The sequence below is a fragment of the Agelaius tricolor genome, unplaced genomic scaffold (genome assembly GCF_023055355.1).
Source record: "Agelaius tricolor isolate 1412-34295 unplaced genomic scaffold, bAgeTri1.0.p SCAF_18, whole genome shotgun sequence".
In the NCBI taxonomy this organism is placed as follows: Eukaryota; Metazoa; Chordata; class Aves; order Passeriformes; family Icteridae; genus Agelaius; species Agelaius tricolor.
Window position 1 is genome coordinate 11,110,826 of NW_027269278.1, and position 26,021 is coordinate 11,136,846.

Below are 26,021 nucleotides of genomic sequence, written 5' to 3' on the forward strand. Positions count from 1 at the left end.
TTTAGTGTGTGAATGTGTGAATGGCTCAGTTCAACACGAGCCAACTCCAGCCAAGAGCCTGTCCTGCCATGGTGAAGAATGACATTTTCTCCCTGTTGATTTGTATGTCAGCAATTTCTCAGAAAAATGGAGTGCTTCACCACACTCCAGTAACATTACAGCTATTAGAAATTTTCATGTCACTGAATCCCATACAAATATTCTCAGTTGGAAAGGGAAGCCCTGGCAGCACCTTTAGGTGAGCAGTTCCACTGTGCAGTGGAAGCAGCCCAGCAATGGGACGAATTCAGCCCTTTCTATAGCCATCATTCCATGGCCATTGTGTATACAGTGCTAGCTACATATTTTCCCAACAATCTCAAGGTAGGTGTGTGTTACTTGTGTTTCTGCCACAAATAATGGTTTTCATACTCACATCCAATCCTGGCTCCCCTGGCTTTCCCTGCAGATGTAAAAATGACAATTAGGATGTGCTGTGTTGAGCTTGGTGCTGCAGACAAACTTAGATCCAGTTGGTTTAACATGGTAGTGAGGGCAGGGCTCACCCAGGACTGGAGGCTGCTCCTTTGCCACCCACCAGGGCAGGGCTGCTCCAGCTCTGCAGCTCTGGCTGGACTCCCCACAGCAGGATTTTACACCCCTGTTTTAGGATTGCAGCCCAATGTCCCTGCTCCTCTCCCACACCTGTAATTACCTTTTCTCCTTTGGTACCAGGTAAACCAATGAGCCCTGGAGCACCAGGGAGACCCTTAAATGAAAAAGAAACAAAGCATTGGGATTGTTTCCCGTGAGACAGGTTTCTGTCAACAGCCAGAAATGAGATTTGGGAGAACAACTCACAGCAGGTCCGGTGTCACCTTGGTCCCCCTTCTCCCCACTGTCACCTTTCTCTCCCTTGGCACCATCCAGACCCTGCAGGAATGAAATGGATCAGCCAAGGATGAGCCCCCGTGCGCCCCCACCTCCTGCCCCTTCCCTGGGGTCTCACACCCACACTGCTGATGATGTTTTGCTCTTGAACACATCATCCAAGAAAATAGCTGAAAATACAGGTTTTAAGCCTTTTGGTTTGGAAACCCTGGCTCTCAGCAGCCCTCAGGACTCTGTGCTGGAGGAGGGGTTTGGATTGTAAATGCTTGGAAGGAAAAATGGCTTGTTTTCCAAAATGCCAACTGCTGAACAGTAACCAAGGGATGTGTTGTGACAACAGGGACAAAAAAGCTCAGTCTCCAGAGCTGACAGGCCTTTGTGAGCCTGTAAATAATGCACTAGCAGCTGGGAAACTGGGTGACATTTAATTTATTGACTTACTTTAGGCCCCTGGATTCCTGGAGGACCCTGTGGGAAAGACAGTGGTGCATTTGAAAAAACCCAGAATTTAAAAACATACTCTAAACCTTCCTTCCCAAACCATTTCTTGCTCAAATTACAGGCTGACAATGGCCAAATACTTATTTTCAAGACAGGTGGCAGTTTATTTTGTTCTCCAGTATCAGATCAGAGGGCAGGGGAATTGAGAAGGAGCATTTTGTGTAACATAGGACAATAAAGCTCTGCAACACAAGCTCTGGGGAGTGGGAGCCCCCAGAAGCTTTGCTGAAGGAAGTGAGAGGAAGCTCTGGGGGTGTCATGGTGCCACCACAGCCCTCCACACCCGGGCAGGGCTGGGATACCCCCCAGGCTGTGAATGCCACCTGAAATGCCACTGCTTTTGAACCATGGTCTCTCAAGGTGAATCTTGCATCCAGCAAAGACATCCCAGCCTTCCCAATGTCCTTGACAGCTCCTCTTGGAGCACTGTAGGCACCAAACCCCTTTGATGTCTCCCTCAGAAATGCTCTGTGTGTTCATCACCACCTGTATCCTCTCCCAGTGCAGCTGATGGCAGAAAACTTCATGACTTGGGTGAATTTAGGGGAATATAGACACTGTCATGGTGGGAAACAGATTTTCCATCCCACAAGATTTTATCTTTTCTCCCAAGGAACAGCTTGGATTTTTGCAAAATGAGCCATAAACTCTGATGGACTCTCCTAAATTGGGTGCTTTAGTTTCTCCAAAGACAGATCAGCACCTCCCTGATTTTTTTTCCCAGATTTAAGACAGCCCACAATGATTAAACAGAACAAACCACCCTTGTCCTTTATCATATACAATAATAAACCTGCAGGAAGCACTTTAGAGTCCTACCATAGGGCCAGGTAATCCAGGGGGTCCAGGCTCAGGGATGATCTGCAGAAGGGAATTAAACAGCACATTAACAAGGCTGTCATGAGTGGAAACCTCACAAAGCCCAGAATCACCATTTAATGCCCAATTAATTGCAACAGCAGCATCCAATATCTCAGCCACCAATACAAAATCTAAATAACTTTGCAGAGCTAAGTGTGTGAACTGCTCTTCCCTAAGGAATAAACCCCATTTAGACACTTGTAGAAAACTTGGGTTTTGCTGATGGATATGGGACTGGTGGGGGTGTCCTGCACCCCCAACTTTGCCTGGTCCTGTGTCATAGAAGAGACTTTATGTTGCCAAGATCTTACATGATTATTCTGCAGACATGGTGACCCAGTGTCTCCTTTTTCTCCTTTGTCTCCTTTTGGCCCTTCTGCTCCCTGAAAGATAAAAATGTGACACTGATGTGGTGCATCTTCCAGGAAAGCAAAAATGAGAGACAAATAGGTTTGTCTCCCTCTGAACACCAGCCTTGGCTCAGGCAAAGCTCGTGGTCATCTCTGGGCGACGTTGAAGAAATATTTTCTCTTCCTTGATACATTCTGAATAGGCTGATTAGAAATGGGAATTCAAAGCTCCACAGTAAGGTGGTGTGGAGAGGTCATTGCTTAAATCAGCCAGCCCAGCCCCATTCAGAGCATTTGCAGAAATGAGTGCAACAAAGAACCGAGGGCAGAGGGGCAGGGACCCCAAAGGCACCTACCGGGGGACCTGCCGAGCCCATTTCTCCTGTCTCTCCTTTCTGCCCCGTGGCCCCCATGCTGCCCTGGTCACCCTTTGCTCCTTTGGGACCCTGCAAGTTGAGAAAATACAACATGTTTAGGAGAAAACTCTTAAAATAACCCCTCACAGCAGCCACTTCTGCCTCTCTGCTGTTTCCCTCCGCATCGCGAGCTCACTAGAACATGTTTTAACATTCAACCTCACAGATGCCAATTTTGAGGGTGCAGCAGAATTTGGCTGGGCTGCAGGAGGGATTCCAGCCATTTGGGGTTGGGAAGGTTTACAAAAAGATTTGAGACAGCATCTGATGAGCTGCTTGTGAAAGGAGCCCCTTTAGCTCAGCAGACACGGCCACAGCAGCATCAGCACGCTCAGAGCAGAGCAGGGGCTGCAGGCACAGGGCCATCAGTTCAGGGAGTCACAGCTGCCCCTCTCCAGCAGAGCTCACTCCTGGCATGCTGGATTTGCTTTTCAGACACACAGGAAACTTCCCTTTCATTTGGCTCCTGGCAAGGCCTCGCTCGATCCAGCCGTGCCTCACTCACCTTTTCACCATCCGCTCCAGGTGGACCTGGCAAGCCCAGCTCTCCCTGGAGGGAGACAAAGAAAGGGGAGTCCATGGTAAATTAAATTAAGGATTCATCCTGGGAAAGCATTGTGCAAGGAAATGAGTTATTCACATACAACTGTTGTGGTTATGGGTTTGCCACTGCCAGGCTTAGGACCAAGGAGGTGCCAGTGACCCACCAGCATGATCTGGATATTGGCACAGAGACCTCAAAAGGCACCAAAATCCTGTCCCACCCTACTCTTTCAAGAGATACTTTTCTACAAATTACATTCCTCTTTTGAAGAAGCAGCTGGCTGCAGGTTACAGACTCTTGCTTGTGAAGCAGGAGGAGAGCAGGGCCTGGGACACAGGCCTGGGACAGCAAAGAGCACACGGGGAGGGTGGCTCAGCACAGCCATGGGACTGCCAGCCCCTCTCACAACTGCTTCTCCCACTTCTGCCTCCTGCCACAGACAAATGAGGCAGTCTCAGGGGAGCTGGGATTTTGTATGTCAGGTGTGGAACTGGGACTGGACTTGTTTCTGGGACACCATCCTCTGGAAGAAGGACAGAGACACGTCAACAAAATTTTGGCTTTTGTGTGAAAGCCACTGCTTTTTCAGCCAGAGAAAGGGCTAAATAGCACACACAGCCTCAAACTCCTCTGCAGGCAGCTTCAACTGCCTGATTTTGGCTTGGGAGACTCCTCATGGAGAGCTGCTAAGGACTGTGTAGCTTGGTAGAGGTCAGGCTCACCTTGGGACCTGGAGTGCCTTGGGGACCCGGTGGCCCTGGGGGACCTGGTGGACCCTGAAACACAAACAAAAGATGTTTGGTGATGACTGGCATGGACATGGCATGTTGTCCTCATGCTGTGGGGATGAGCACTCCCAGCCATGATCTGCCAGAGACACTCAGGTGAGTGGGATGGCCTGAGAACTGAGATGAGCTCAGCTGCCACGGAGTGCCCAAGGTTCCTCTGCCATGGGGCTGTTCATGCAGAACACAACACAGTGGGAGCCAGCCAGGTGTACAGCTGCAAAGACATGGGCTAAGAGGCAAAATGCCTTTAGCTGGAGGTGGGACCCCAGTCTGATGGTCTGTTTTTGCATCCTGCCCACTCCAGCCAGCCTGGGAAGCAGCATCGGGCTGAAAACAGTGTCAGCCAGCCAGGGAGTTGCAATTAAAGAGGGGAAAAAAGGAGTTTGTGTGAGCACTAACAACAGGAAAACCTTGCACACTTAAAGAAGTTATTTTTCCTGGGCACTGCTGGATGCAAAGACCACAAACCACCTTGAGATGAACAAATATTTTCCAACTTGCAAATTATTTCAAGCAGCAAAATTTGTGGTCTTGCTCAGATGGAAGCCAAACCAGTATCATATCCTGGAGCACCTTTCTCCATGGCTGCACACTCAAATGCTGTTACACTTAGTCACACTGGAAGCCTTTCCAGAGCCTTGTCCTTGAGACAGGTCAGTGCACAAACACTGCAAACAGCGAGTAAGCAGGAGAACAGCAAAGTTAGTGAGGTTCAGTGATGTGCCCCTCAGCAGTCTCTGCATGCAGAACAAGGGACAGGGTCTGGGTCCAGCAGATGAAGCCTCCAGACATTTGATGGAGCCTCTCCAAGCACTGCACTCCACTCCCAAAGCTGCGTGCCACGCGGACATCTGGCAAACGGAAATTACCAGCACTTTGTGTATCCCTGCAGCCTGTTATAAAACAATTAGGATGGTTCTCAAATATGCCTGTAATTAAGTATTTATTCTATTCAGCCTATTTCTTTCTAATGAAAAGGTCAGGGCACTGTTCAGCTGGGCAGGTTAAGGCTTGGGAGTCCTCCCCCTTCCTCCCACATCCCAACTGCTGCCATCAAGCTCCGCCACCGCTTTTGCTGCTGCATCCTAAATATCCTCAGCCCCCAGAGGCAATCAGCTCTTTCTTCCCTCCCAGCCAGCTGTGTGCCAAGACAGAGATCTCAGGAGGAGACACAGGACAAGGGTGGACACATTGTCCCCATGGATGTCAGTCCTTTCCCACAAGCTTTGGCACAGGCTCACCTTGAGCGCGTCCAGGATTCGGCCGTCGTAGTCGATCACGACGGTGTCTCCCTGCTCCCCTTTCAGCCCAGGGGGACCCTGCAGGCAGGGATGAATCCTGATTAATCCTACAGCATGCAGAGGTGGCTGCTAGCAAAGCAAAGACCTGACATGCAGCGTTTGGGGGTTATCACCTTACAAACACCATGGATTTGACCAGTCCTTAGTCTGGCAGCTGGAAATGTCAAACCTCAAAAGGCCATCAGTTTGTGAAATGGAGAAGAGCATAAAAATCCTCATTTGATTACCCCATTCCCAGCTTCCCTCTTGCAGAAAAAAGGGTCACAGAATGGTCATGAGTATAAGAAAATTGGACTTGACTGATTTCCCATGCCAGCATTTAGTACCTGTACAATCATTTGTTTAAATATGCACCATCTCTATTTTCTGACACTGAATAGATCCTGAAGCAATTCATCCACATTCTAAGCAGAAAGAGGTGGTGGGGAACAGCTAAGGTTGAGAAAAGTATTGTTCCAAAATGAAATCCTGAACATCCATACCCGAGGTCCAATGGAGCCAATTCCTCCCTTCTCACCAGGTTCACCCTGAAAATCAAAAATCATTTTTCAATGAGACCAAGTAAAATATAAAATATTTATCCTAAAAATACTGTACCCACCCATAAAGATATGCTTTAGATTAAGAAAAATTATGACACCAACAAGGGACTGCTTCTCCTAGCAGAAAATAGATTTGACCTGAGAATGAATATATTTAGCAAAAAACAATGTTGGTGTAACAACAAGAAGGGTAAGAGGAGGTCTCATTGCAGGGGGAGGGGAGTGGCCAGCTCGGGACTGTGCTGCTCTCCCTGCTCCCTGTGCTGAGCTCCATCTCTCTGTGCTGCTTCCACATGGCTCCCTTTGCTTCAGGCTGAATTTTGCATGTGCAAAGTTTCAGCAGAGATGTTTAAACCATTTTCAAGGGGAAGTTTAAGGAAAAGTTCTGTGCCAAATTGTTCCTTTTTTCTTCCTCTTTTTTATTTTTTCCCCTTACCCTCATTTTCATAATTTTTTGGTTTGTTTTAATTGGAGGGTTAAAAAGTTATACCACTCTTACAGTATTGACCTGAAATTCTGTTCATGATTCAAAGATGTCCCATTTGTCACACCCATGTTGATCCCTTTGCCAACCAAGTTAAAGCTCTCCAAAAAGTAAAAAATGGTAAAAATGTATAGAAAAAAAACCTCAATTCAATCAGCACTGCTACTGTGGTTCTAGAAAAAAGTTTACTGAAGTTCACCAGAGCCCACTTTCTTCCTCACACACACTGTCTTGCCCAATTAGGGATCACAACTCTTTAATACAGAATGTATTAGTGCATCCAGATCCTACTAAATCCAAAGCAGCTGAGGGGGTAAATAGCAGCCCACAGATGCTGTCTGGGGCTTCTCAGCACCACCCCACAAACCCAGATAATTTTATCTCTCAGCAGCTTTGGAGGTCAGGAGGACAGGACAGCTCACAAGTGCTTGGGGCTCTGAAGCAACTCCACAGCCATCAATAACATGGGATCAAGATGTGATCAGAATTCTACAGTTTTTGAGGAAAAAGACAATTCAGTGGAAAATGTGCAAGTAGATGACTTACAAGCTCTTATACTGATCTCTGCTCGAACCCAGCTTTCATCAAATCACCAGGAAAAGTTCAAACACTTCTAATCTCACTTTTTAATGTCAGTTTTGGCACTTTATGAGGCTTTTAGAAGGCAAAGGTCCAAAACACCTCCTCAGCTGGAATCCTCTGTCTGAGCAGTGCTGTGCCCAGAGTTGCAGCTTTTCCTTACCTTCAGTCCTGGGAAGCCATCTGTGCCATTCTCTCCCTTGGGACCCACGCTTCCTTTTTCTCCCTGAAAACAAAACCCTTTAGACCAATGCTATACAGGGAGGATGGAGAAAAGATTTCTTTAGGTTATCATTTCCTTGATTTATCTTCACTTTACATATACAAGGGAGCAGAGCTCTGCTTTCAGCTGTCAAACACATCACCTTGCCCAGGTGCAAATGGGGAGTTTTTGAGATAAAAGTGAAACTTTCAGATTCAGCAATTTGGCTGTAGGTGGTGTGTTCAGCCATGGCCCCAAAACCACAGCATAGAACAATAAATTCACAATGTTTTGTGTTGGAAGGGGTCATGAAGATCATCCAGTCTCACCCCTGCCATGGGCAGGGACACCTTCCACTGTCCCAGATTGTTCCAAGCCCTGTCCAGCCTGGCCTTGGACACTTCCAGGGATGAGGCAGCCACAGCTGCTCTGGGCACCCTGTGCCATGGTCTCACCACCCTCACACTTTTTTGATCTTTTTCCACACCACAGGAAAAATGTTTCTCATCCTGCCCCAGCTGTGATATGGTGCAAAAACCAGACAGCAAAAGGTGCTGCCCAGCACATGCATTAGAGGGACACAGAGCAGAACATACCTTAGGGCCCACCAGTCCTGGTTCCCCAGGGATGCCATCATCACCCTGATGGAACAAAACACAAAAAGTGAAATACACAGGCCTTGTACACACTTAGTAGGTTCCAACACATCATTTGACCTCACTGAGTGTTGCACAGACCCAAAACCCACTCAGGTTTGCAGGGGAGAGCAGCAGCAAGGAGCACAGGAGGCTCCAGGGTGCTGCCCTGCTCCCACCCAGCCCTGCCTCCCCTGCTCCTGGGAGGATGGATGGGCATCTTCCAGAATTTGCTCACAGCAGGTTCTGGCAAAGATCTTCTCCCACCTTCAACAGAAACTAAACATTAACTTCCTTAAGGCCCTTTGGGTCACAAAGACCTCCTGTAGCTGTTTCATGGACTGCATCACAAGGCACCAACACCCTCTGCCAGGAGGAGGTTTTCTGGTTTTGCTTGTGTTTGTGGCTGTCCTGGAGTAAAGCCACTTCATGGATGCTGACAAGATTAGTTTTACCAGCCAGTTATGAAATGTTAAAAACAAATTCTGGCCTGAAAAACACCCCTGGCCACCCCTGTTTTGGGCCAAATCAGTAAAAGAGGAAAGGCTGGGCCCTGTCAGTGCTTTGACTTCTCTTAAAGGCAGTGATTTATCCACTTCTCCACTGGGGTGGAGAGCTCGGGCATGCAAATCTCTCACAATCTTCAATGCCACACCCCAGCAGCATTCCTGGCCTCCAGGGGACATTTCCCATGGGACTGCAGTGCTGCTGGGTGATGGCCATCCCAGGAATTCCAGACCCCTTCCCTGGGCAGAGAACATCCTCCAGGCTCATTGAATTATTGGAGAGAAAGGGCTGAGACCTACTGCTTTGCTTGGCATTTGCTCTTTTATTCTTTGTCTCTTGGGCAGATGTGGCTGCAGCTCCTGGCTTCTGGTGGAAATGAAAGCCAGGCTGCAGGCACAGCCATGCCCAGCCCCAGGATGGTGTGGGAGGGAAACTGAGGGAACACAGGGAAGGGCTGGTGGGGACAGCCATGACCACAGCCCATACACCAGTCTCTGGCAATGGTTTTCCAAGCCAAGCAGAGACAGCAAAGCAAAGGGGAAACAAATAAATATAAATATAAATATAAATATAAATATAAATATAAATATAAATATAAATATAAATATATAAATATATAAATATAAAAATATAAATATATAAATATAAATATATAAATATAATCTTTTAAATCACCACTTTACCTTTTTCCCCTGGACACCAGGCTCACCCTTCAACAGCAACATCAACAGAAGAGAAAAAAATTTAGGGACATGACAGAAAATAAGGCAAATTATGTGGATAATCAAAATTGATTGTAAAATTAAAATACTTGGCTTGTGCTGATCATATTCATCCTCCCCAAATGCAAGAAAGCACATTCCCACAGCACAGCAGATTGCAGCCCCCTGCAGCTCCCTCCAGCCCCATTTCCAGTTTTGAGCATGGGCAGTGGATGTGATATTGAGGAAGTGACACATTCAAACATTTACACCCCAGTCAATGCCTTGGAATTTTATATCTGATATATATCAATGGGCTCAAGTCCATTGCCAAATGCTTATTTTCATCCCCACCCCTCTTACGAAGCATTATTTCAAGAATTCATGTTAAAAATAGGCAGATAATTCCCCACCTTTGGTCCTGGAGGGCCTCTGGCACCCTGTTGAATAGAAGAGTGATAGATACACTTGTTTGACAACAGAATAAAAACATTTCTAACAGTATTTTAATTCCAAAAAAAAAATGACACAGATGTCAACTTCTCATCTTCCCTTACAAGTAGAGCTGTATTTTTTCCCTGAGCTCCCAGTAAATAATATCCTTTTATGGCTCATGTATTTTATGTATAATAAACACCTTTTTATCCAATGTAAACCTTAGCAATTTGGAGTTACAATGCCAGGTGGCTTCAGAGGGTCAGCAGTCAGCATACAGGAGCACCACATCCCTCCAGAAGAGCCCAGGGGATACAAAAACTGGCCTCTTTTCTCCCCAGGGCACAGGTAGCCCTGGACAAACATCCATTTTAGGGCACCTATAATTCCATAAGGGGTTTTTTGTCCTCCATAAGGTACAACACAAACCCCCTTGCTGCAGTGAGCAGAAGGGTGATGTTCAGTGGGAGTGAGGGGCAAACACAGAGATGCTTCTGGGCAATACTGACCATGACCCCATCCTCTCCTGGCTCGCCTTTGGAACCCTGCAAAAAAATAAAAACACCAACATTGAAACGATTACCTCTCATTCTCTGAAATGCTCAGCAATAATTAGAATGTTCCACCGTGTTATGCTTTAGCCTATTTTTTACTGAATAAATTGCCAGTGGCCTTCAGATTTGCAACAGGAATGAGCTGGGTATGATTTGGGGAAGAGATCTCCTGGCTGTGTGAGTTACAACCAGCACCTGCAATCCCACGCCCCAGGCCCAGCTCTTTGCTCCAAAAGTGAGACACAAGGTTCCCTCCTGCTCCCCTGCCCCACGCCCCAAGGCTTTGCTCCGTGAGCAGCCTCTGGAGCCCAGCTGTGGCTCAGGCTGGACTCGGTGGCTGTGGTGGCAAAGGGGACACCCTGCACCCTGCTGTCCCTCGTGGGGCGGAGCTGCCTGGCACCAGCTCGCTGCGCATCTCCCGTCCTTACAGGGGAGCCTGGGGGTCCTCTTGGGCCATCCTTTCCCGTGTCACCAGGAGGCCCCCGGGCACCTGGGGGTCCTGGAGGACCAGGGGGCCCCATGGCTCCATCTCGACCTTGATCACCCTGGAAGAAGTTCACACAGACATGGTGAGATGAAGCAGTGTTGGCAAGGGGGGCTCTCAGGGTGTCCACGGCACATGCACTGCATCCCTGGGCCCCCAGCGCCCTGGCCTCTCCCGTCCCAGAGAAATTTAACTGCAGCTTCCAGCTGTTTAACTTTCAGCTTTCCCAACTGCAGTGGGAAAGATGAAAGTGAGCTCACCAATTTATGCCATTTGGGTCTGGTTCTTTAACCAGGATTGTGCTCGACAGCAAGATTTAATCTGCTGAATCCCTACCCAGTGACTGTCTGCATGGAATCCACCAACCCAGCAGCACCCAGAGCAGCCCAGGCTCACACCATGCTGGCAGGGAGCGTGCACACACTGCCATGGCTCAGTGCACCACTCCAGAAAACCACACAAAAAAAAGTGGCAGTGCTTAATGTCTTCCTCCACAGGCAGCCACAGCCACACACGAACCTCCCGAGCCGCTCGCACCCTGCGGATTTTGGGTGCCCAGAACTCGCTGTGTCCCCGTGGGTCTGTGGGTGCCATTCCCAAGGGGAGCACCCCATGGGGCTGGTTCCAGGCTGGGAATCATCTCCTGGCCCCCCAGCAGCCAGCTCAGCCCGGCCCAGCCCCGGGGCCCGGCCTGGCCCATCCATGGGCTGCACAATGGGAAGGGCAGGCTCGTAAATCTTTTAGCAACATCTGGGAGAGTCACCACCGAGGGCTGGGTTTAATATGTGGTCCACCCTCAAATCAGGGACAAGTGTGGGATTTTTCAGAAGTCCTTAAGTGACTTAGCAGCACAAGTCCCATGGCCTTTCAACAAGATCTGGGCTCCTAAATCACTTGCATCCTTTTTTAAAAAACCCAATTGTAAATGCTGAACACTGCAACCAATTATGTCAAGTTGAGTCTCCCACTGAATTTTTCCTAATTACAATGTCCCATTTAGAGTTCAAGGATTTAGATTACTCTAGTTTTAATGCATTTTATTTTACAATACCAACACTGTTTATATCAAATTTACAGGATTTTGCTGCTTGATTCTCAAATCTCACAAAGAACCAAATGCTAAAACCCATTAGCTTTATGTCCCTTTACTCTGACACTGCCAGCCTCCTAAATTCTAATGGGATTTCAGTTAAACGTGCTCCCAACAAGCATCTCTAAACACAGCTATGGTTGTGGCAATTTAAAATAGCAACAGTCAGCCAGAAAGAGAAAGCAAAAGCAGCTCAATCACAGCAAAGCAGTGGCAGCAGATTTGGAGTCTACCTTGAGCACTCGCCGGCTAAAGACAAGCTGATCATTAGCCAGAAATCCATGACTGAGGTGGGGAAAGACCATCTATATCCAGGGAAAGTGGGAGGCAGAAGAAGAAAGAGCAGTAGTTAAGATGAAAGCACAGCAGAAGAGTGAGTTTTAAAGGCTGTAGCAATATATAACATTTATTTTTAATAACTAGTCGGTACATTAGAAAGTAATAGTCTAGGTAGCCAACACTGGGGTTTAAGGTTCTGGGTACACTGGATCTTTGTAACAGGACACAGACTGAGGGAAACAAGTATTTTTTCACTAGTTTACTGCACAATAGGACATTCAAAGCAGCTGGAGCAAGGATTCCCCTACTGCAGAATAAAGAGTATTATTCCAGTAAACCCCATAGGGGATGATATATCCCAGCATTTCCCTGAGACCAAATACTGTATTTGTTTTCGGAGGCTCAAATGAATACTGATGTATTCCCAGCCTGCAAATTGCAGATAAATCTCCCAGATTTATATGATGCAAAAACAATGTATTTAGGCTGTATCAGTAGTCATTGCTATTGTGTTTTAGCCTTTCCACTCATCTGTCTGGGGAGAAGCAGGAAGACATTTCCTTTCTCAGGGCACCACGTGCATCTCCCTTTCCCCCATCCACCCCCCCAGAGGGGAATCAAGAGGGTGGAGTGAAGCCACAAGAAGCCCTGTGGGAACACACAGCAAAGCCTCCATGAGGGTTTTTGGAGGTTTCTGGGGAACAAACCTGTTTTCCAAATTGCCAAAGAGCTTTTAAACCTTGCACACCAAGAACAGATAACCCCAAACCTCAGTTTTGGGAGGAATAGTGCACTGGCAAAGCCACCTCCTGCCCAGCCTCCCAGTACAGATGTTTTAACACCATCATGACAAGGAGAGAGGGAAAAAGTAAAGTCAGAAAAAACTATTAAACCCCAGAAAATAAATTAGTCCCTACCAAGAATTTTTTTCAAGATGGAGAGAGGGGCTTTAAGCTCAACACTCAGTTAAACACAGCTACTTTTGGGAAGAACAGCACTGAAGTACTGAGAAATTAAAATTAATGAGGAAACAGAACACTTACACGTGGCCAGGTCCTCCAAATACTACAGAAACCACCAAAAAGACTCTACTGAGAGTAAAAGGTTTTGTGGTAGTCAGAAGGGACCAAGTTCTGTGGCTCATTATGTGCATAAAGTACAAAAAGCATAAAGTGGGATTTTTATAAAACCCCACAGAGCAAAACAGGAACTGAATTTTTTTTCTTGTCCCTCAGACTGGTGGGCATCATCCAAATAAGCACATAACAAGCCCAGCCCTATCTGTTTGAATTGAAAATAACAATTTGCATTTGCTCTCAGGCCAAACACACCATATCCCACTAAATCCAGCCATCACACTTTTAATTTTAAACAGCTTCTGTTACAGATGGGCCCATGAGAGGTGAACACCCCTGAGGGATATTAAATAGAGAGACACCATCCCTGGTTCAGGACACATCCAGGGTCCAGGAGAGGGGTTAAGTGTGATGGAGTAACACATTCCTGCTCCACAGTTCCCAGAGCAGTGGGTTGGAAGGCACTGGGCTAACAGGCTGTTGGGTCTGACCCCATCTAGCAATGGAATATTGGAGCACAGAAACCTTGAACACTGGTAATTTCCACCTTTGGAGTCCTCAATGCAGCCATTTCAACATAACACTCCAAAGTCAGCAAATAATAAAATAAAAGTATCCATAGGTGGCTGTGGACTGTCACAGAGAGTTCTGCAGGATGCTTCCTGTGCTGAGGTTTTATCTGCAGTGTGAGTTTGGCCAGCAGTTATAATTTTGCAGAAAATAAGGGAGAAAAATCTCCCTTAGTGTCTGCACTGAGCTGCAGAGCTGCTTCAGCCACGCCAGTGCTTGGCTCCCAGCAGCTCTGGGTACAGGAGGTGCTGGAGCCACCTCCACCAGCACTGGCCAGGGGCAGGCAGTGCCCCTGGGCCCTGCAGACAGAGCAGTTCTCCACTGGAGAAGCTCATTTCCCCCTCTGGAGAGCAAAGCTGGGGCTGCTGCCACAGGCCCTGTGCATCCTCTGGCCCAGATGTGCAGGGATCCCTCAGCCCCACCGTCTGTCTGAACATCTCATCTGTCAGTAGGAACAAGATCACCCAGCTGAGGTCATAAATCCAGAGCAGCTGGCCCAGTGCCAGCTCAGGCAGCAAGTCAGCCTCATAAATCCAGGCTTTTCCAGGGGTGCAGCAATGTATTTGATTGGGAGAGAAGCACAGGCATGAACTCTGAGATTCTGTGATTCTGAGTATCAGGGCACAGCTGTCCCAACCCCAGCAGCATCCTGCTTCCACTCTCTCTGTCCTCCCAAGAGCAGAGGGGACCTCTTAGTGATTTCTCCCTGTAAATACACTTTCATGCATTCTGTCAGTACATTTGTGCACATTTATTCCCCACCCTGAGCAGGTGAGGCTGCACAGCATCCTCCCTCACGCTGCTTACAACAAGGAGCAGTCAGTGATGAAGCCGAGCCAAGGTGATCTCCTTCCTCAGCTTTCCAAAATCCCCCTCCAGCATCTCCCACCAGGCACATTCCAACATGCAATAATCTCTGATTTTGTCCATGCTGCTGGCAGGTGTTTATTACACAAAGAGAAGCAGTGCAGACATGAGCAGATTCAGTAGCTAAGCCCTAATTGCCATTACCTCACTCCCACCACACACTGTCCCTCCAAAGCCACCCCAAGGACTATTCTCTTTTAATCCATCATTGCTAATGATAGTGTTCCAGTGCTCACTGACACACTCTGTCCTCATTCCCATGGACATGATCATTTACAAGGAAGAGGGCACTGGATACAGTCCTAGATATTTATCTTCCCGTTGATGCCATGAGTTGCATTGACACATCTTTCAAAATCAAAATCAGCTAAACAAAGCTACCACTGAAACTTGAGGAGTAAGATAGATTAAATTCAGAAATAAGAAGTAATCTAGACCAGATGGTATTAAGAAGTGCTCCTATTCACAACCCTGAGTGTCTGGAGACATAAAAGGAGCTATTTTCAAAGTCAGGCACCTGTTTTTAGGGCTACTTGTGCATGGTTCTGCCAGGCTTTTCTCTCTCACTTTTCCCACAAATTGTTTTTGAGCCTTTTTCTTACTGTTCTGCAAAAAGTCATAAATAAATCAGAAACTGAAGCAAAATCTGGACAAATGCAGATCAGGACAAAATCTGCCCCCAAAACCCAGCACATTTTTCATGGTAGGTGAAAGCAAAGGACAAGTGTTACCTTGAGAGCTGGTACTGGCCCAGACAGAGCCTGTCCCAGAGCATCTCCTGCAGCAGGAGGTGACTTCCCCAGCACCTGGCAGCACAGAGCCTCTGGAGCCTGAGCAGCATCTCCTCCAGCATTCCCGGGCTGCCAGCCCCAGAGTCACCCCAGCCCTGGCCAAGGAGTGAAACTCAGGTCCCTGTGCTGCTCAATCACCTCTTAAAGGCTGCTCTGAGCCCGTGGGTGGGCACAAAGTGAGGCCTTAGCCGAGCCCCTCCTTCACCACACAGGCTGTAAATCCATCTGAGAAATTTTAGGGGCTCTCTGAGCCCCAGGGTGACATTTCCAAACACACCCAAGGCAGTTGGGAGCTGCTTCAGAATATGACACCAACTTCATGGAGTGATTTTACAGCCTCCAGGGGAAAAAAGAAAAATGTCTCTGAAGCATCTCTACTCAACATTAACCACTGAGGTCCAGGTTATGTTTCCAGCAATGATATCTAACCCAGGTCAGCCAACTCTTGAGTGCCAGCTCCAAATCCAGCCTCCTACAGTGACAGGCACAGCAGGATTCCAGCACATCCCCACAATGGGGTTTGCAGCATGTGCCCATAATCCACAGACAGCCACACCTCAGAAATACAGAAATACCTCTGTAACAGAGCCCACACCTCATGGTGAAGCCTCCCATCTCATCCCCAACATGGGCCACATCCCCTTGTGCCTCTGGAGACCCGTCCTGATTTACCTCAGTAAATCTCAACTTCATGCATCTCCATGAGAGGAAATTTCATGAAATTCCATTAATTTCTGTATGCTATAGTCCAAAGAGTTTTCCCTCATCATACAGTTACCTTAACCCCTTTATTTTCAAAGGCAGCCTGGATATCACCTGGATGCCAACCTGCTCCCAGGTGGGGAGCTCAGCAAGGGAGGAGGAACATTCCATCCTGCACAGCTCTGTGCTGGACCTCTCCTTGGGACACCAGATCCTACCCCCACACACTGGTGCTCTAATGCCAGCAAATAAGGAGCACAGCCTCAAGAGAAACTTCAAGAGAAACATGGAGTCTGTCTCTGACACTGGAAGAGGAAATCAGGGATGAGAAGGTTCAGAAGGAGCAAAACCCTCCATGAGGTACCCAAAGATCTTCCACTCCTTTTTCCTCATGGCCAAAGTTAGGAAAACCATCTCCACAAAGAGCTCCAGAGGCAGAATTAAACATTTCCACAACTGTTACCATACTGTTTGCAGCAAGGCTTTGTTTTGTGCAGTGACTAAACCCAACCAGATTTTAGAATAAATCAGTGTGCTGTGTCACCACTTACCCTTGGGCCAATGTCTCCTGCTTCCCCCTGCAAATCAGGAAAAACAGCAAAGGGTCAGAGTTCAAATCTCAGCCCTGAAGGACTGAGCACAGGGTCAGCCTGACACGGGTACAGCACACAAGGGAAGGGGCAAGAGTCCTTCCTATTGTTTAATGTATTTAAAATGAGGGAGGAGAAGGTTTTGAGACAACACAATAGGGAAAGATTCTGCCCTGGCAGGCAGTGAAACAGATAATAAATCAGAAATAGCAGTTTGTTTCCAACTCTAAGGCTCTCCTAGCAACTGCTTGTGTCCTTCACATGTGAAAATTAACTTCACTTTCAGTAATGACCTTCTTTGGCTCCTCTCATTGCATGGGTGTCATGCAAACACGATGGAGCCCAGATCCCTTGGAGGAATGAAGAGTTTTATGCTCTCATCACCCTCAGTGGCTTACCAGAGCCCTATAGCATAGATGAGCTTTAAGACCACACTTGTCCCCCCACTTTTTTTGCAAATTCTTCCTGCCCTCCCCTTCGTGGGGCTTTTCCAAGAGCAATCTGAGAACCCAGTCTAACAGCTCCAACAAAACCCAGCTGGGTTATTGGGGCAACCTGAACTTGAAAGAATTACAGAAACAGGAGTATATACAGGAACTGCTTCCCCCAAATCCACATGTTAATCAGCCTTTACCTTTTCCCCTTTTGGTCCTGGAGGTCCCTGGAAACACATAAGAAGAATCCAAATTAAGGAGCAGAAGAATCACCAATGCATGTGACATTAAAACCAAGGAAATCACATTCACCAATTCACAAACCTGAGCCACATTCTCTATTATTTTAAGGAATACATGCTACTATTTTAAGTTGTGCAGTGCTTGACATGAGCAACACTTTACCAAAAAGCACCCACGAGGTCCTGCCTGCTCCTGCTGGAACAGAGTACAGAGGACCAGAGCAGGGCAGTGTGGCAGCAGCTCACCACCACATGACTCTAAATAGATGCAAAAGATACCTGGAGGTATTAAATCACTTCTAGAAAAAGCACATGCTCAGTGTATCATTACAACAATTATACATCTGTTTGAAATAAACAAGGAGGATGGGCTGCTTTCCTTGGCCTGTTTGCTGAAGGCATCATTCATCTTCCCTCTGAGCAGCTGTCTGTAGGACAGGCAGGGCCACTGCAGCCCCAGAGAGAGCCCAGAGCAGCACTTTGATGTGTCTGCTCTGCATTTGCCTTCCAGCACAGAGAGGTACCAAACCTTGGTGCCAGTGCACAGTGTGAGCTGAAGTGGGACCGGGGGGAAGGTCAGCAGCATCTGCATTCCCATGCAGCCTCCCTCCCACTGCCAGCAAGGCTGCTGGCCCCTCCTGTCATGGAAGAGATCATCAGCAGTCTGGTTTGAGTCTGGCTGTGTGATAAGTTTGCTGTGTCACTGAGATTTCCCCTGCCTCTCCCTTGGGGTGTCACTCCTGCCCTGCAATGACACCCCAGCCTGGGGGTGCAGGGCTCTGGGGTCTGACTGCACTTCCAGCAGGAGGTTTTGCTAATGAAAGCCAAGCCCTTCCTTCTTTTCTTGTCTAATGCTTTATTTCTAGATTTTATTCACATTTTCTATCCTCAGGGTTAGGATGAAAACCAACCACAGCAATGTATGGCTATAACAACACACTCCCTCACTGGATGGAAATAAGTGTCTGGAGCAGCTTTTCAATTGCAAAGACTGAATGGCTTTTACCCACTTTGAAATCCCACTTGGTTTAGGACCAGAATTTAAAAAGATTTCATATGGGGCCCTGTAGTGAAGGTGGTGGAAGAGAATGGGGTTTGGAAACAAAATATGGAACTGTGACCTTCTGTAGGAACCATTCAGTGGAAGGAATCAGAGCTGGCTAGGGTTCAATTAGCATAAAAATAAAAAAAGTCTGCATTTCTGTAAAATAAAAAAGAAAAGAATGAAGCACCTGAATATCCAAAGGGCTTCCAAGCAAAAATGAAATCAAAAAACAGCTCATAAATTAATCCAGTCTGTTCCAAGAAGTATTTCATGGACACTGGGCACCCTCAAGCAGTTCCCAGCTCAGGTCCTTCGGAGGAAAATGGAACCTGCTTTGGGATCAATTATTTTTATGGTATCACTCTGTAGTGCCAGAAGCACACAACCAAGATCATTGACTTTGCTCTTTGAATGTGCTACTGGAGTTTATTCCCCAAATTTGGCCTGATGCCCATCTGCAGTCTGTGCTCCCTGAGCTGGGGCAGGAGGGGAAGAGGCAGCTGAGATGAGCTGACAGGTAAAGAAAAGTTCACCTCCAGCTCTGCTGGCCAGCCCTGGCTCAGAATTCAAACTTGCATGGAATAATCTTCCCAAGTACAATTGTTCCTCCTAAACAGTTATATATGTAGCACTAAATGAGTAATAGTTGAGATAGTGCCTATTTATTGTGGAGCAGCATGAACAAAGACATGTTATATTTGGCACTTAGTACTACTTACTGGTTTGCCATCCAAGCCAAGAGGCCCCTGAAAAAGTAAGGAAAATTGAGTATTATTAAAAAAAAAAAAGAAAAAGTTTCAAACATAGCATTATTAGGCATGTTCTGAAAGAGACTCTACTTACTTAATCTTTGGCTATGATTCTATGATTTACCTACTCCTCCATCCATGCAATCCAGCAGGAAGGTTTCACAGAGGCACAGTAAGAGGCATCAAACAATTTGCAGAGTGTGAAGGAGGGTGAAAGGAAGCGACAGGATTAGTGACAGGGGTAAGGTGACACTGCTCTGGCACTTGGCCTGGGGCTCCCCGAGGTTTTGAAAGTCAAAACCAGCAGCAGTAAAACATGCCTGATTTGGTTAAACTGAGCAGATCCATGAGTGATTCACATCAGCCTTGGATCTGAACCATTTCTCCTAAAGCACTCAGTTATCCCAGCTCTTCCTCAGGTCTCCTGTTCCTAGGGTTGCTGCATCAATATGGAAAATGGTGAATTGCCCAGCATTTCTGGCACTTAGGCCCTTAATTAACACCAAACCCCTGAATGTGTTGGGCCAAAGGAAACATTGCTTTTGATAAGGGATGTGGGGAGGGAGGAAGCACGGATGCCCTAAGGCCAAAGCTGCCCCTGTCATCAGCTGGAGCTGGCACTTTTGGGGACAAAGTGACGCCCACCAGTTGCTGTAAATCCACTGCCTGTGGCAAATGCAAGGGTTCCCCCTGCAAAGCTGCACCTTGGATCAGCTCCAGCTCCTTTCTAGCCCTGCCCTGCACAGCCACACCTGTGGAATATGCACTTCCCCCTCCCAACCTGCTGGGATGAAACATCTCCCACGTCACAGCCCTGAGAACCGTGAGGATCCACCAAAGCAAAAGGGGTCTGGACTGTGCTACAGTGCTAAAGCATCAAAGGTCTCTATATTTCTTAGGGAACTGATTGGGGTGGGTCTTTTTTAGTTTATCTTATTTCTGTCATAAGGAATTTGAGCAAAAGAGGCAAAGGTGGGTAAGGGGAGTCCAATGGCTGCATTAAAAAGAGCATCCTTGCAGCTCACAGCCATTGATAAGGAATAAATGGCCATCAATAAGGAAAAAATCTGCCTGCAATGGTTATGCTGATGGGGCCTGGGGAACACAGCTCTGTTAGGAAAAAGAGGTGAATCCAGATGACCTGGGCAGATCATCAGTAGCTGGGTTACAAGGGCTGGGGGACCTGTGCAAGAGAAGTTCACTTGAAAATAAATGAGGATGTCTTTACACACATGAGATTTCTGAAATCATCAAGCACAGGTTACATTCCTTATGTGATGTGTACTTTTTCTTCCAAGGAACCATCAGTACTCAACAGCTACATAGTGGTCATAAAAATGAACACAAAGCAGTTGTGTCTGTTAATGCAAAGGATTGCAGGTCACAACCAAGCTGCCCTGACACCTCCTCCACACTTTATCTCACCTCGATTCCTTAGATTCTAAAAGCTGGAAATGGCATCAGGTTCACAGAACTTCTTTCCTGAAATTATGATTGTTTGAGGTCATTCAACTGAAGCTCCTGATGCAACTCCCTGACTTTCAGAGGATCAGACATGGGATATGAGCAGAGAACTGGCAGCACATTCAACTTCTCAGAGGAGTAGAAGTCCCAGAATTATTATTTTTTAAATATAAAATGCCAGTTCTTCATCTTTTAGCTATTCTTGTATCAGTCCACAAAGAGACATCCAGAAGCAAAAACAATGGCCTATTCAGAATATGTTTGAGGGAAAACATTTAATGCTTGAGAGAAACAATATCCATCAGGGTTCCAAAGGGGCTCTTGGCCAGCCACAGCACTGAATGGACAAGACTAACACAGAATTTTAAACATCTTGTTAGTCTGGGCTGGAGATTGAATCGACTCTGCTCTACCTGCCCAGCCAAATGTCTGTGTGAGCAAGGCAGGGTCCCAAAAGCAGCCAGGAGATTTCATCTGAAATCTGGGCTGCCTGACTTGACTGCTTGCAAATCTCAGAAGTGCCCATGTGTTGAGATTGTTATTGTCTTTTATTTGAATTCTCCTCCATGTCATTTTAATTAAAGATTAAGCAATCTCTAATTTATTTGATAAATAAGGAATGGGGAAACAATGAGTAACCCTCTATTCCCCCACTTAAAACCAATCTCTGTAGAAGTTTTCACTTTCAAAGGACAAAAAATACTTCTGCTAAACCAACCAGGAAAAGTGTATGAAAAGGGGGAGTTTCTTCTTGGAGTCCTTGGCAATAGAAAGCATCACAGTGGCTTTTGGCTCTGCTTTTTGCCCAGGGAGCAATTTCACTTGTTCCTTCACTCACTCTTGATCACAGTCCTTTGCTCTAAATCACACTTAGTGATCACAATTCAGATAATTAATTATTCTCTACATCCAGAGGGGATGAACTTTCTGCCTAGGACAAACCCAATGCTTTAAAACAAGGTAGAGGGAAAATTCAACCAATTTCCTCCAAAACATAGTTCTGACCAAAACCATCACTGCATTGGCTAAGTGGGACAAAATGCTTCAAGGAAGAGCACACTGTTGGGGTCCCAGATGACCCTAGAGGCCCCTTCCAGCTGGCAACCAACTCACATCTCATTTTCTGACCACACACCAGATGTGTTCAGTGCCTGGTCAAACCAGCTCTGTGAGACACCCTCCCCATTAGAAAAGAAAAATTGTTGCTGTCAGTTTTGCAAAGAAAATGCATCTGCAACATCTGTCTGGAGCCCTCAGGTTGCTGGAGCAAGAGGAGCTGGATTAGTGGGGACAGCTGGTGACACAGAGCTGGTGACACAGAGCTCAATCAGTCACTCACAGAGGTGAGTGATAATTGCAATTACACACCCTGGTTTCACCCCTCACAAAGAGTGACACGGGCACAGGTGTTCCTGCAGGAATAATGATCCATGGTGATCCCATGGTGCATCCCCCTTTGCCATCACCAGGGTGAGGACATTATTTATAAATCTAATATATTTTATGGTACACATTGATGATCTATTATTTAATGATATATAATTACACCTTGATGCTGAGAATGCAGACAGGGGTCAGATAAGATGTTGAATCTTTAGGAGAGCTTGTTACTATATCACATAATCTTGATGCATGCCTTGGTTTTGACACAACATTTCAACTTCAGAGTAAGGGGCTGCATTCAGATGCATTTTAAAACAAATTCTGATGTACTTTTCATTTTGTTTCACAGTAGAAGCTCACAAGTCTTGAGATAGAACATCAAAATGCCACCTCTCATTGCAAAAATGAGATTCACCCATTGCTGAGGTCAGCTGAAGGCTTGAGAAGATTTTGAGCTCACTCAAAAGGGAAGATGTGGAGCTTGCAAGCTCTGGTTCACATGCAAAAGCTGCTCCATAAATAACAGGCATTTCCCACGTTCATCACTCACCTCTGGCTCAGACAAGCCCAGGTGCCAGCCTGGCTCCCTGGCCCTCTGCCATCCCCCTCCATCCTCACTGCTGCTGGCAGGGATGGACTTGCTCTTAAAATGTTACAGGAATTTTAAGGGGGAAAAATATATAGTGAAAGCAAAGCCAGAGATTTTTAAGAGGACAATCCTTCTGAGTTGGGAAATCTTCTCTCATGGTTATTTTTAATGTTTCCTGCTCTGCTAAAAATTAGCACGGGGGTCGGAAGGAACCCTGCAGTCAAATTTTGACAAATTCAAAGGGCTGCCTTTCCATCCCTGGCTCTGTGGTTTCAAAAAAGGGTAGAATCTTATATTCCAAGGAATGAACAAAAGAGCATGACAATATTTTAGTATCCCTGCAAAGGGCCCTGGGTCATCTGCAGCACAGGCAGGGAGCAGGGACAATCCCTTTCTATAGGCCATGCTGTAAATCCTCACAGGCAGGACAGTGTCTGCTGGCCATGTGGTTCCTCAGCACATTTTTGTGTGAGAAGAAAGCTCTGGCAAAAGCTGCAGCCAAGCGTGCCCTGCCAGGCCTGTCACAAGGAAAGTGGAGGAAGACAGCCAGGTTGCTGTGGCTGCTCCCAGCTTCCCAGCTGAAGAGAAAGGGAAGAAAAGGGACTGAGAAACAAAAAATGAGCTGTGAGTCCTCTAAATAGCAGCTGAGAACCACTGGCACTAACTGTGAATAAACTGAGTCCAAGAGACTTGTTCTGGGATGTCACCTCATCCCCAGTTACTGCTGCTCCTCCTCCCTCCCCAAGGTCCTCAGTGCAGAAGGATGAGAAACACTTACAAAATAACAAATTTCTACTCCATACAATACCCCTGCTGCTGCACTAATCATTTGTCCTTTCAAATGCATTTAAATTATATTTTATTGTTTATTTTTTTATCATTATCTATAATGCTAAATAAATTTATTACGACATTCAAAAACTTGTGAAGAGTATGCAATTGGTCATACAAGGGATTACCCCAAGCACACACCAATCACTGCTGTGAGTCCTGGGCAGGAGGTTCCTCCTCCATCAGCCCTGACCTTCTGGATCCCTGGTGTGAGACCCCAAAATCATATCAGTCTGCAGCATGACAAAACATTGGGAACATTCATACCAGGAGCTGCCATGGTTAAGCATTAAGATCATTTATATCACAACAGTTTCATGTTTACCTTTTATATATAGCATGGAAAGCCTCACTGCAATGGGATGGGATTGCTATACACTTAAAAATAAATATTATTTTCTAAGCAATGAACATGATTATAAACTAACCTTTATTAATAATTTTAAAAATTTTCTTTTTCTTTGTTTCAAAAAAGTTATTTGTCCAACAAAATGTATTATCCAATACACATTCCCCATGTAGCCAAATTTCCTCCATGCAGTCATGGAGCAAACCATGACTACATGCAAACTGGAAATCCATTTTCCATTACTAGATGAAAACTTTTTACATAGTTTAAAAAAAATTCCCAAACCAAACAGCTTCTACGATTTTCTTACAAGCACTAAACAGCAACGTTGATGAGACATTATTTTTTAATCCTTGCAAGACTAATTGTTTCCATTTGGAAACAATTTACACATGCAGGCTGCATCCTGCGTGGCCTTGGAGCCAGGCTGTCCTTGCTCAGATAGAAAACCCCATTTCTTTTTATGAGAAAGGGCATTTAGGGGTTCCCCAAAATCTAATCTCCCTGCATGTAACACCAATCCCAATGCTGTGGGAGATCCCAAAGGATGGGGCTGTCTTGGGTTTCTGTGGTTGAGATGACCCCGAGGTGTTAGAAAGTCTTTTCTTTCCCAGCCCCGCGACCAAAGAAGAAGTCAAAATTCGTTGGTTCTGCTTTTCAAGGTTGTTTATTTTCTCTTATCTATTACATTCTTTCTCTGACCCGTTGAGATGTGTCCAGCAGGTTGGGTTGTGGCACACTGTCCACCCTTGGGGTGGTGTTAACTTTTTATACTAAGAATAACGTGTGCTTTATTTACAATAATTTTCCAATACCTATCATCTATGTTAGACAGTCTGTCTCTACTCTAAACCAACCAAAAAGTGTCACCATCCCAGCAGAAGATGGAGGACAAGAAGAAGGAGAAGGACAGGGCACGCCCAGATTCCTCCATCTTGCTTCTTGAACCCGCATTCTAAAACCTCAAAATTCTACTTTTTCACCCTGTGACAAATTAACTATCATACTACTCAAACCCTTGTGGCTTGTAAATCTTCACAGAAAGTTGGTAATTTTTTCCATCGACTAAAATGGAAGGCACAGGTGGATGGTCTCGACTCATCCAGGGCAGCCAGAGGAATGTCCTGGGTCCAACAGGGCTGCAGGATGAGCTGAGCCCTCCTCACCCTCAGGTTGCTGCAGCAACCCTCACCCCTCTCCCTCGTTTCTTTCCAAAAAGGCCACCTGAGCATTGCCCACAGAGTCTGGCAGGGCTCAGCATCACCAAACCCTCAAAGGCTCTGAAATATTTCCTCAGAGGGAGCCGCGTCCCTCAGCCCAGGCTGCCGGCCATAGGTGCCAGGTAAACCATGCAGAGCAGCCTGATAAGGGCCAAGCGTGCATTAACAAGGCAACAAAAACCCCCCCAGATCTGTGCTCTGCTCCAGAAAATCTGCCCACAGATTGCTGGGAGGCCTCTGCCCATTCTTTGATGGAAACAGAGCAGAAAGGAGCAGTAATTTGCTAAAAACTTCACCCTTAATGCAAACCAGATGGCTCTGCAAGGGAGCCGCCGCCTCGGAGGCCGGACCGGGCCCAGCGGGCATCCGGGGCCTCTGCAGGGACAGCCCCTCTCCCTTCCACGGGGCACCAACGCCCCCAGCCCTCCTGAAAGCCTTGGGAAAGAAACAAACAAACAGACAAAACCAGAAAAAACAAACCCAGCTCTATCCTCAGGAAGCTTTTGGGGCAGAACTGGACTCTGCCCACTGTTCGGCCCCTCCTTTGCATTGCTAGCCTCACCAGAGTACTTCAATTCCCAGCTGTCTTCCAGACATTTCAGCCACATTCTGCAGCGTTTCAAATGAGATAAGGGACCCTTTTCCCTGCAGGAGCTGCCTTGTCCTTAACCACAAGATGTGCCGCCTTCTGTCTGTGCACAGAGCTTCCTCTTTGTTCTGGATGTCTTCTCAAAGATGCTCAAGAAAAACGCCTGGAATCAAATCTAACACTGACTGGTCCAAAGGGGTGGGAAACAAACCCTGGGCTGCTAGGGTTTTTGAGGAAGGTCACTTGGAGATGCCAGAACAGAGCCAGTTTGGTCACTTCTCCCAGCACAGCCTGCTGTGGCTCCTGGGCAGACATGCCAGATCACCATTTCAGAGGGAAGAACTCTGTGCATCACATTGCACCAGTTCTCTTCCAAAACAGCAAAGTACTCTTATGGAAGAAAGAGC

At 46.7% G+C, this 26,021-nt stretch overlaps 1 protein-coding gene across 1 annotated transcript in view; it reads right to left on the reverse strand.

Annotated features, from left to right (window-relative positions):
• The window catches only part of COL23A1 (collagen type XXIII alpha 1 chain), a 174,892-nt gene that overhangs the window by 3,484 nt on the left and 145,387 nt on the right, over positions 1 to 26,021 (reverse strand). Inside the window, exons 6-27 of the mRNA XM_071443293.1 lie at positions 19,160 to 19,186; positions 17,354 to 17,380; positions 16,681 to 16,707; positions 12,078 to 12,149; positions 10,699 to 10,815; positions 10,226 to 10,261; positions 9,695 to 9,721; positions 9,264 to 9,290; positions 8,035 to 8,079; positions 7,400 to 7,462; positions 6,114 to 6,158; positions 5,572 to 5,649; positions 5,200 to 5,223; positions 4,265 to 4,318; positions 3,504 to 3,548; positions 2,939 to 3,028; positions 2,544 to 2,615; positions 2,191 to 2,232; positions 1,312 to 1,338; positions 841 to 912; positions 695 to 748; positions 416 to 442 (exon numbers count right to left, since the gene is read on the reverse strand). Of these exons, the coding sequence (XP_071299394.1) occupies positions 416 to 442; positions 695 to 748; positions 841 to 912; positions 1,312 to 1,338; positions 2,191 to 2,232; positions 2,544 to 2,615; positions 2,939 to 3,028; positions 3,504 to 3,548; positions 4,265 to 4,318; positions 5,200 to 5,223; positions 5,572 to 5,649; positions 6,114 to 6,158; positions 7,400 to 7,462; positions 8,035 to 8,079; positions 9,264 to 9,290; positions 9,695 to 9,721; positions 10,226 to 10,261; positions 10,699 to 10,815; positions 12,078 to 12,149; positions 16,681 to 16,707; positions 17,354 to 17,380; positions 19,160 to 19,186 (1,098 nt within the window). The remainder of the gene's footprint in view (positions 1 to 415; positions 443 to 694; positions 749 to 840; positions 913 to 1,311; positions 1,339 to 2,190; positions 2,233 to 2,543; positions 2,616 to 2,938; positions 3,029 to 3,503; positions 3,549 to 4,264; positions 4,319 to 5,199; positions 5,224 to 5,571; positions 5,650 to 6,113; positions 6,159 to 7,399; positions 7,463 to 8,034; positions 8,080 to 9,263; positions 9,291 to 9,694; positions 9,722 to 10,225; positions 10,262 to 10,698; positions 10,816 to 12,077; positions 12,150 to 16,680; positions 16,708 to 17,353; positions 17,381 to 19,159; positions 19,187 to 26,021) is intronic.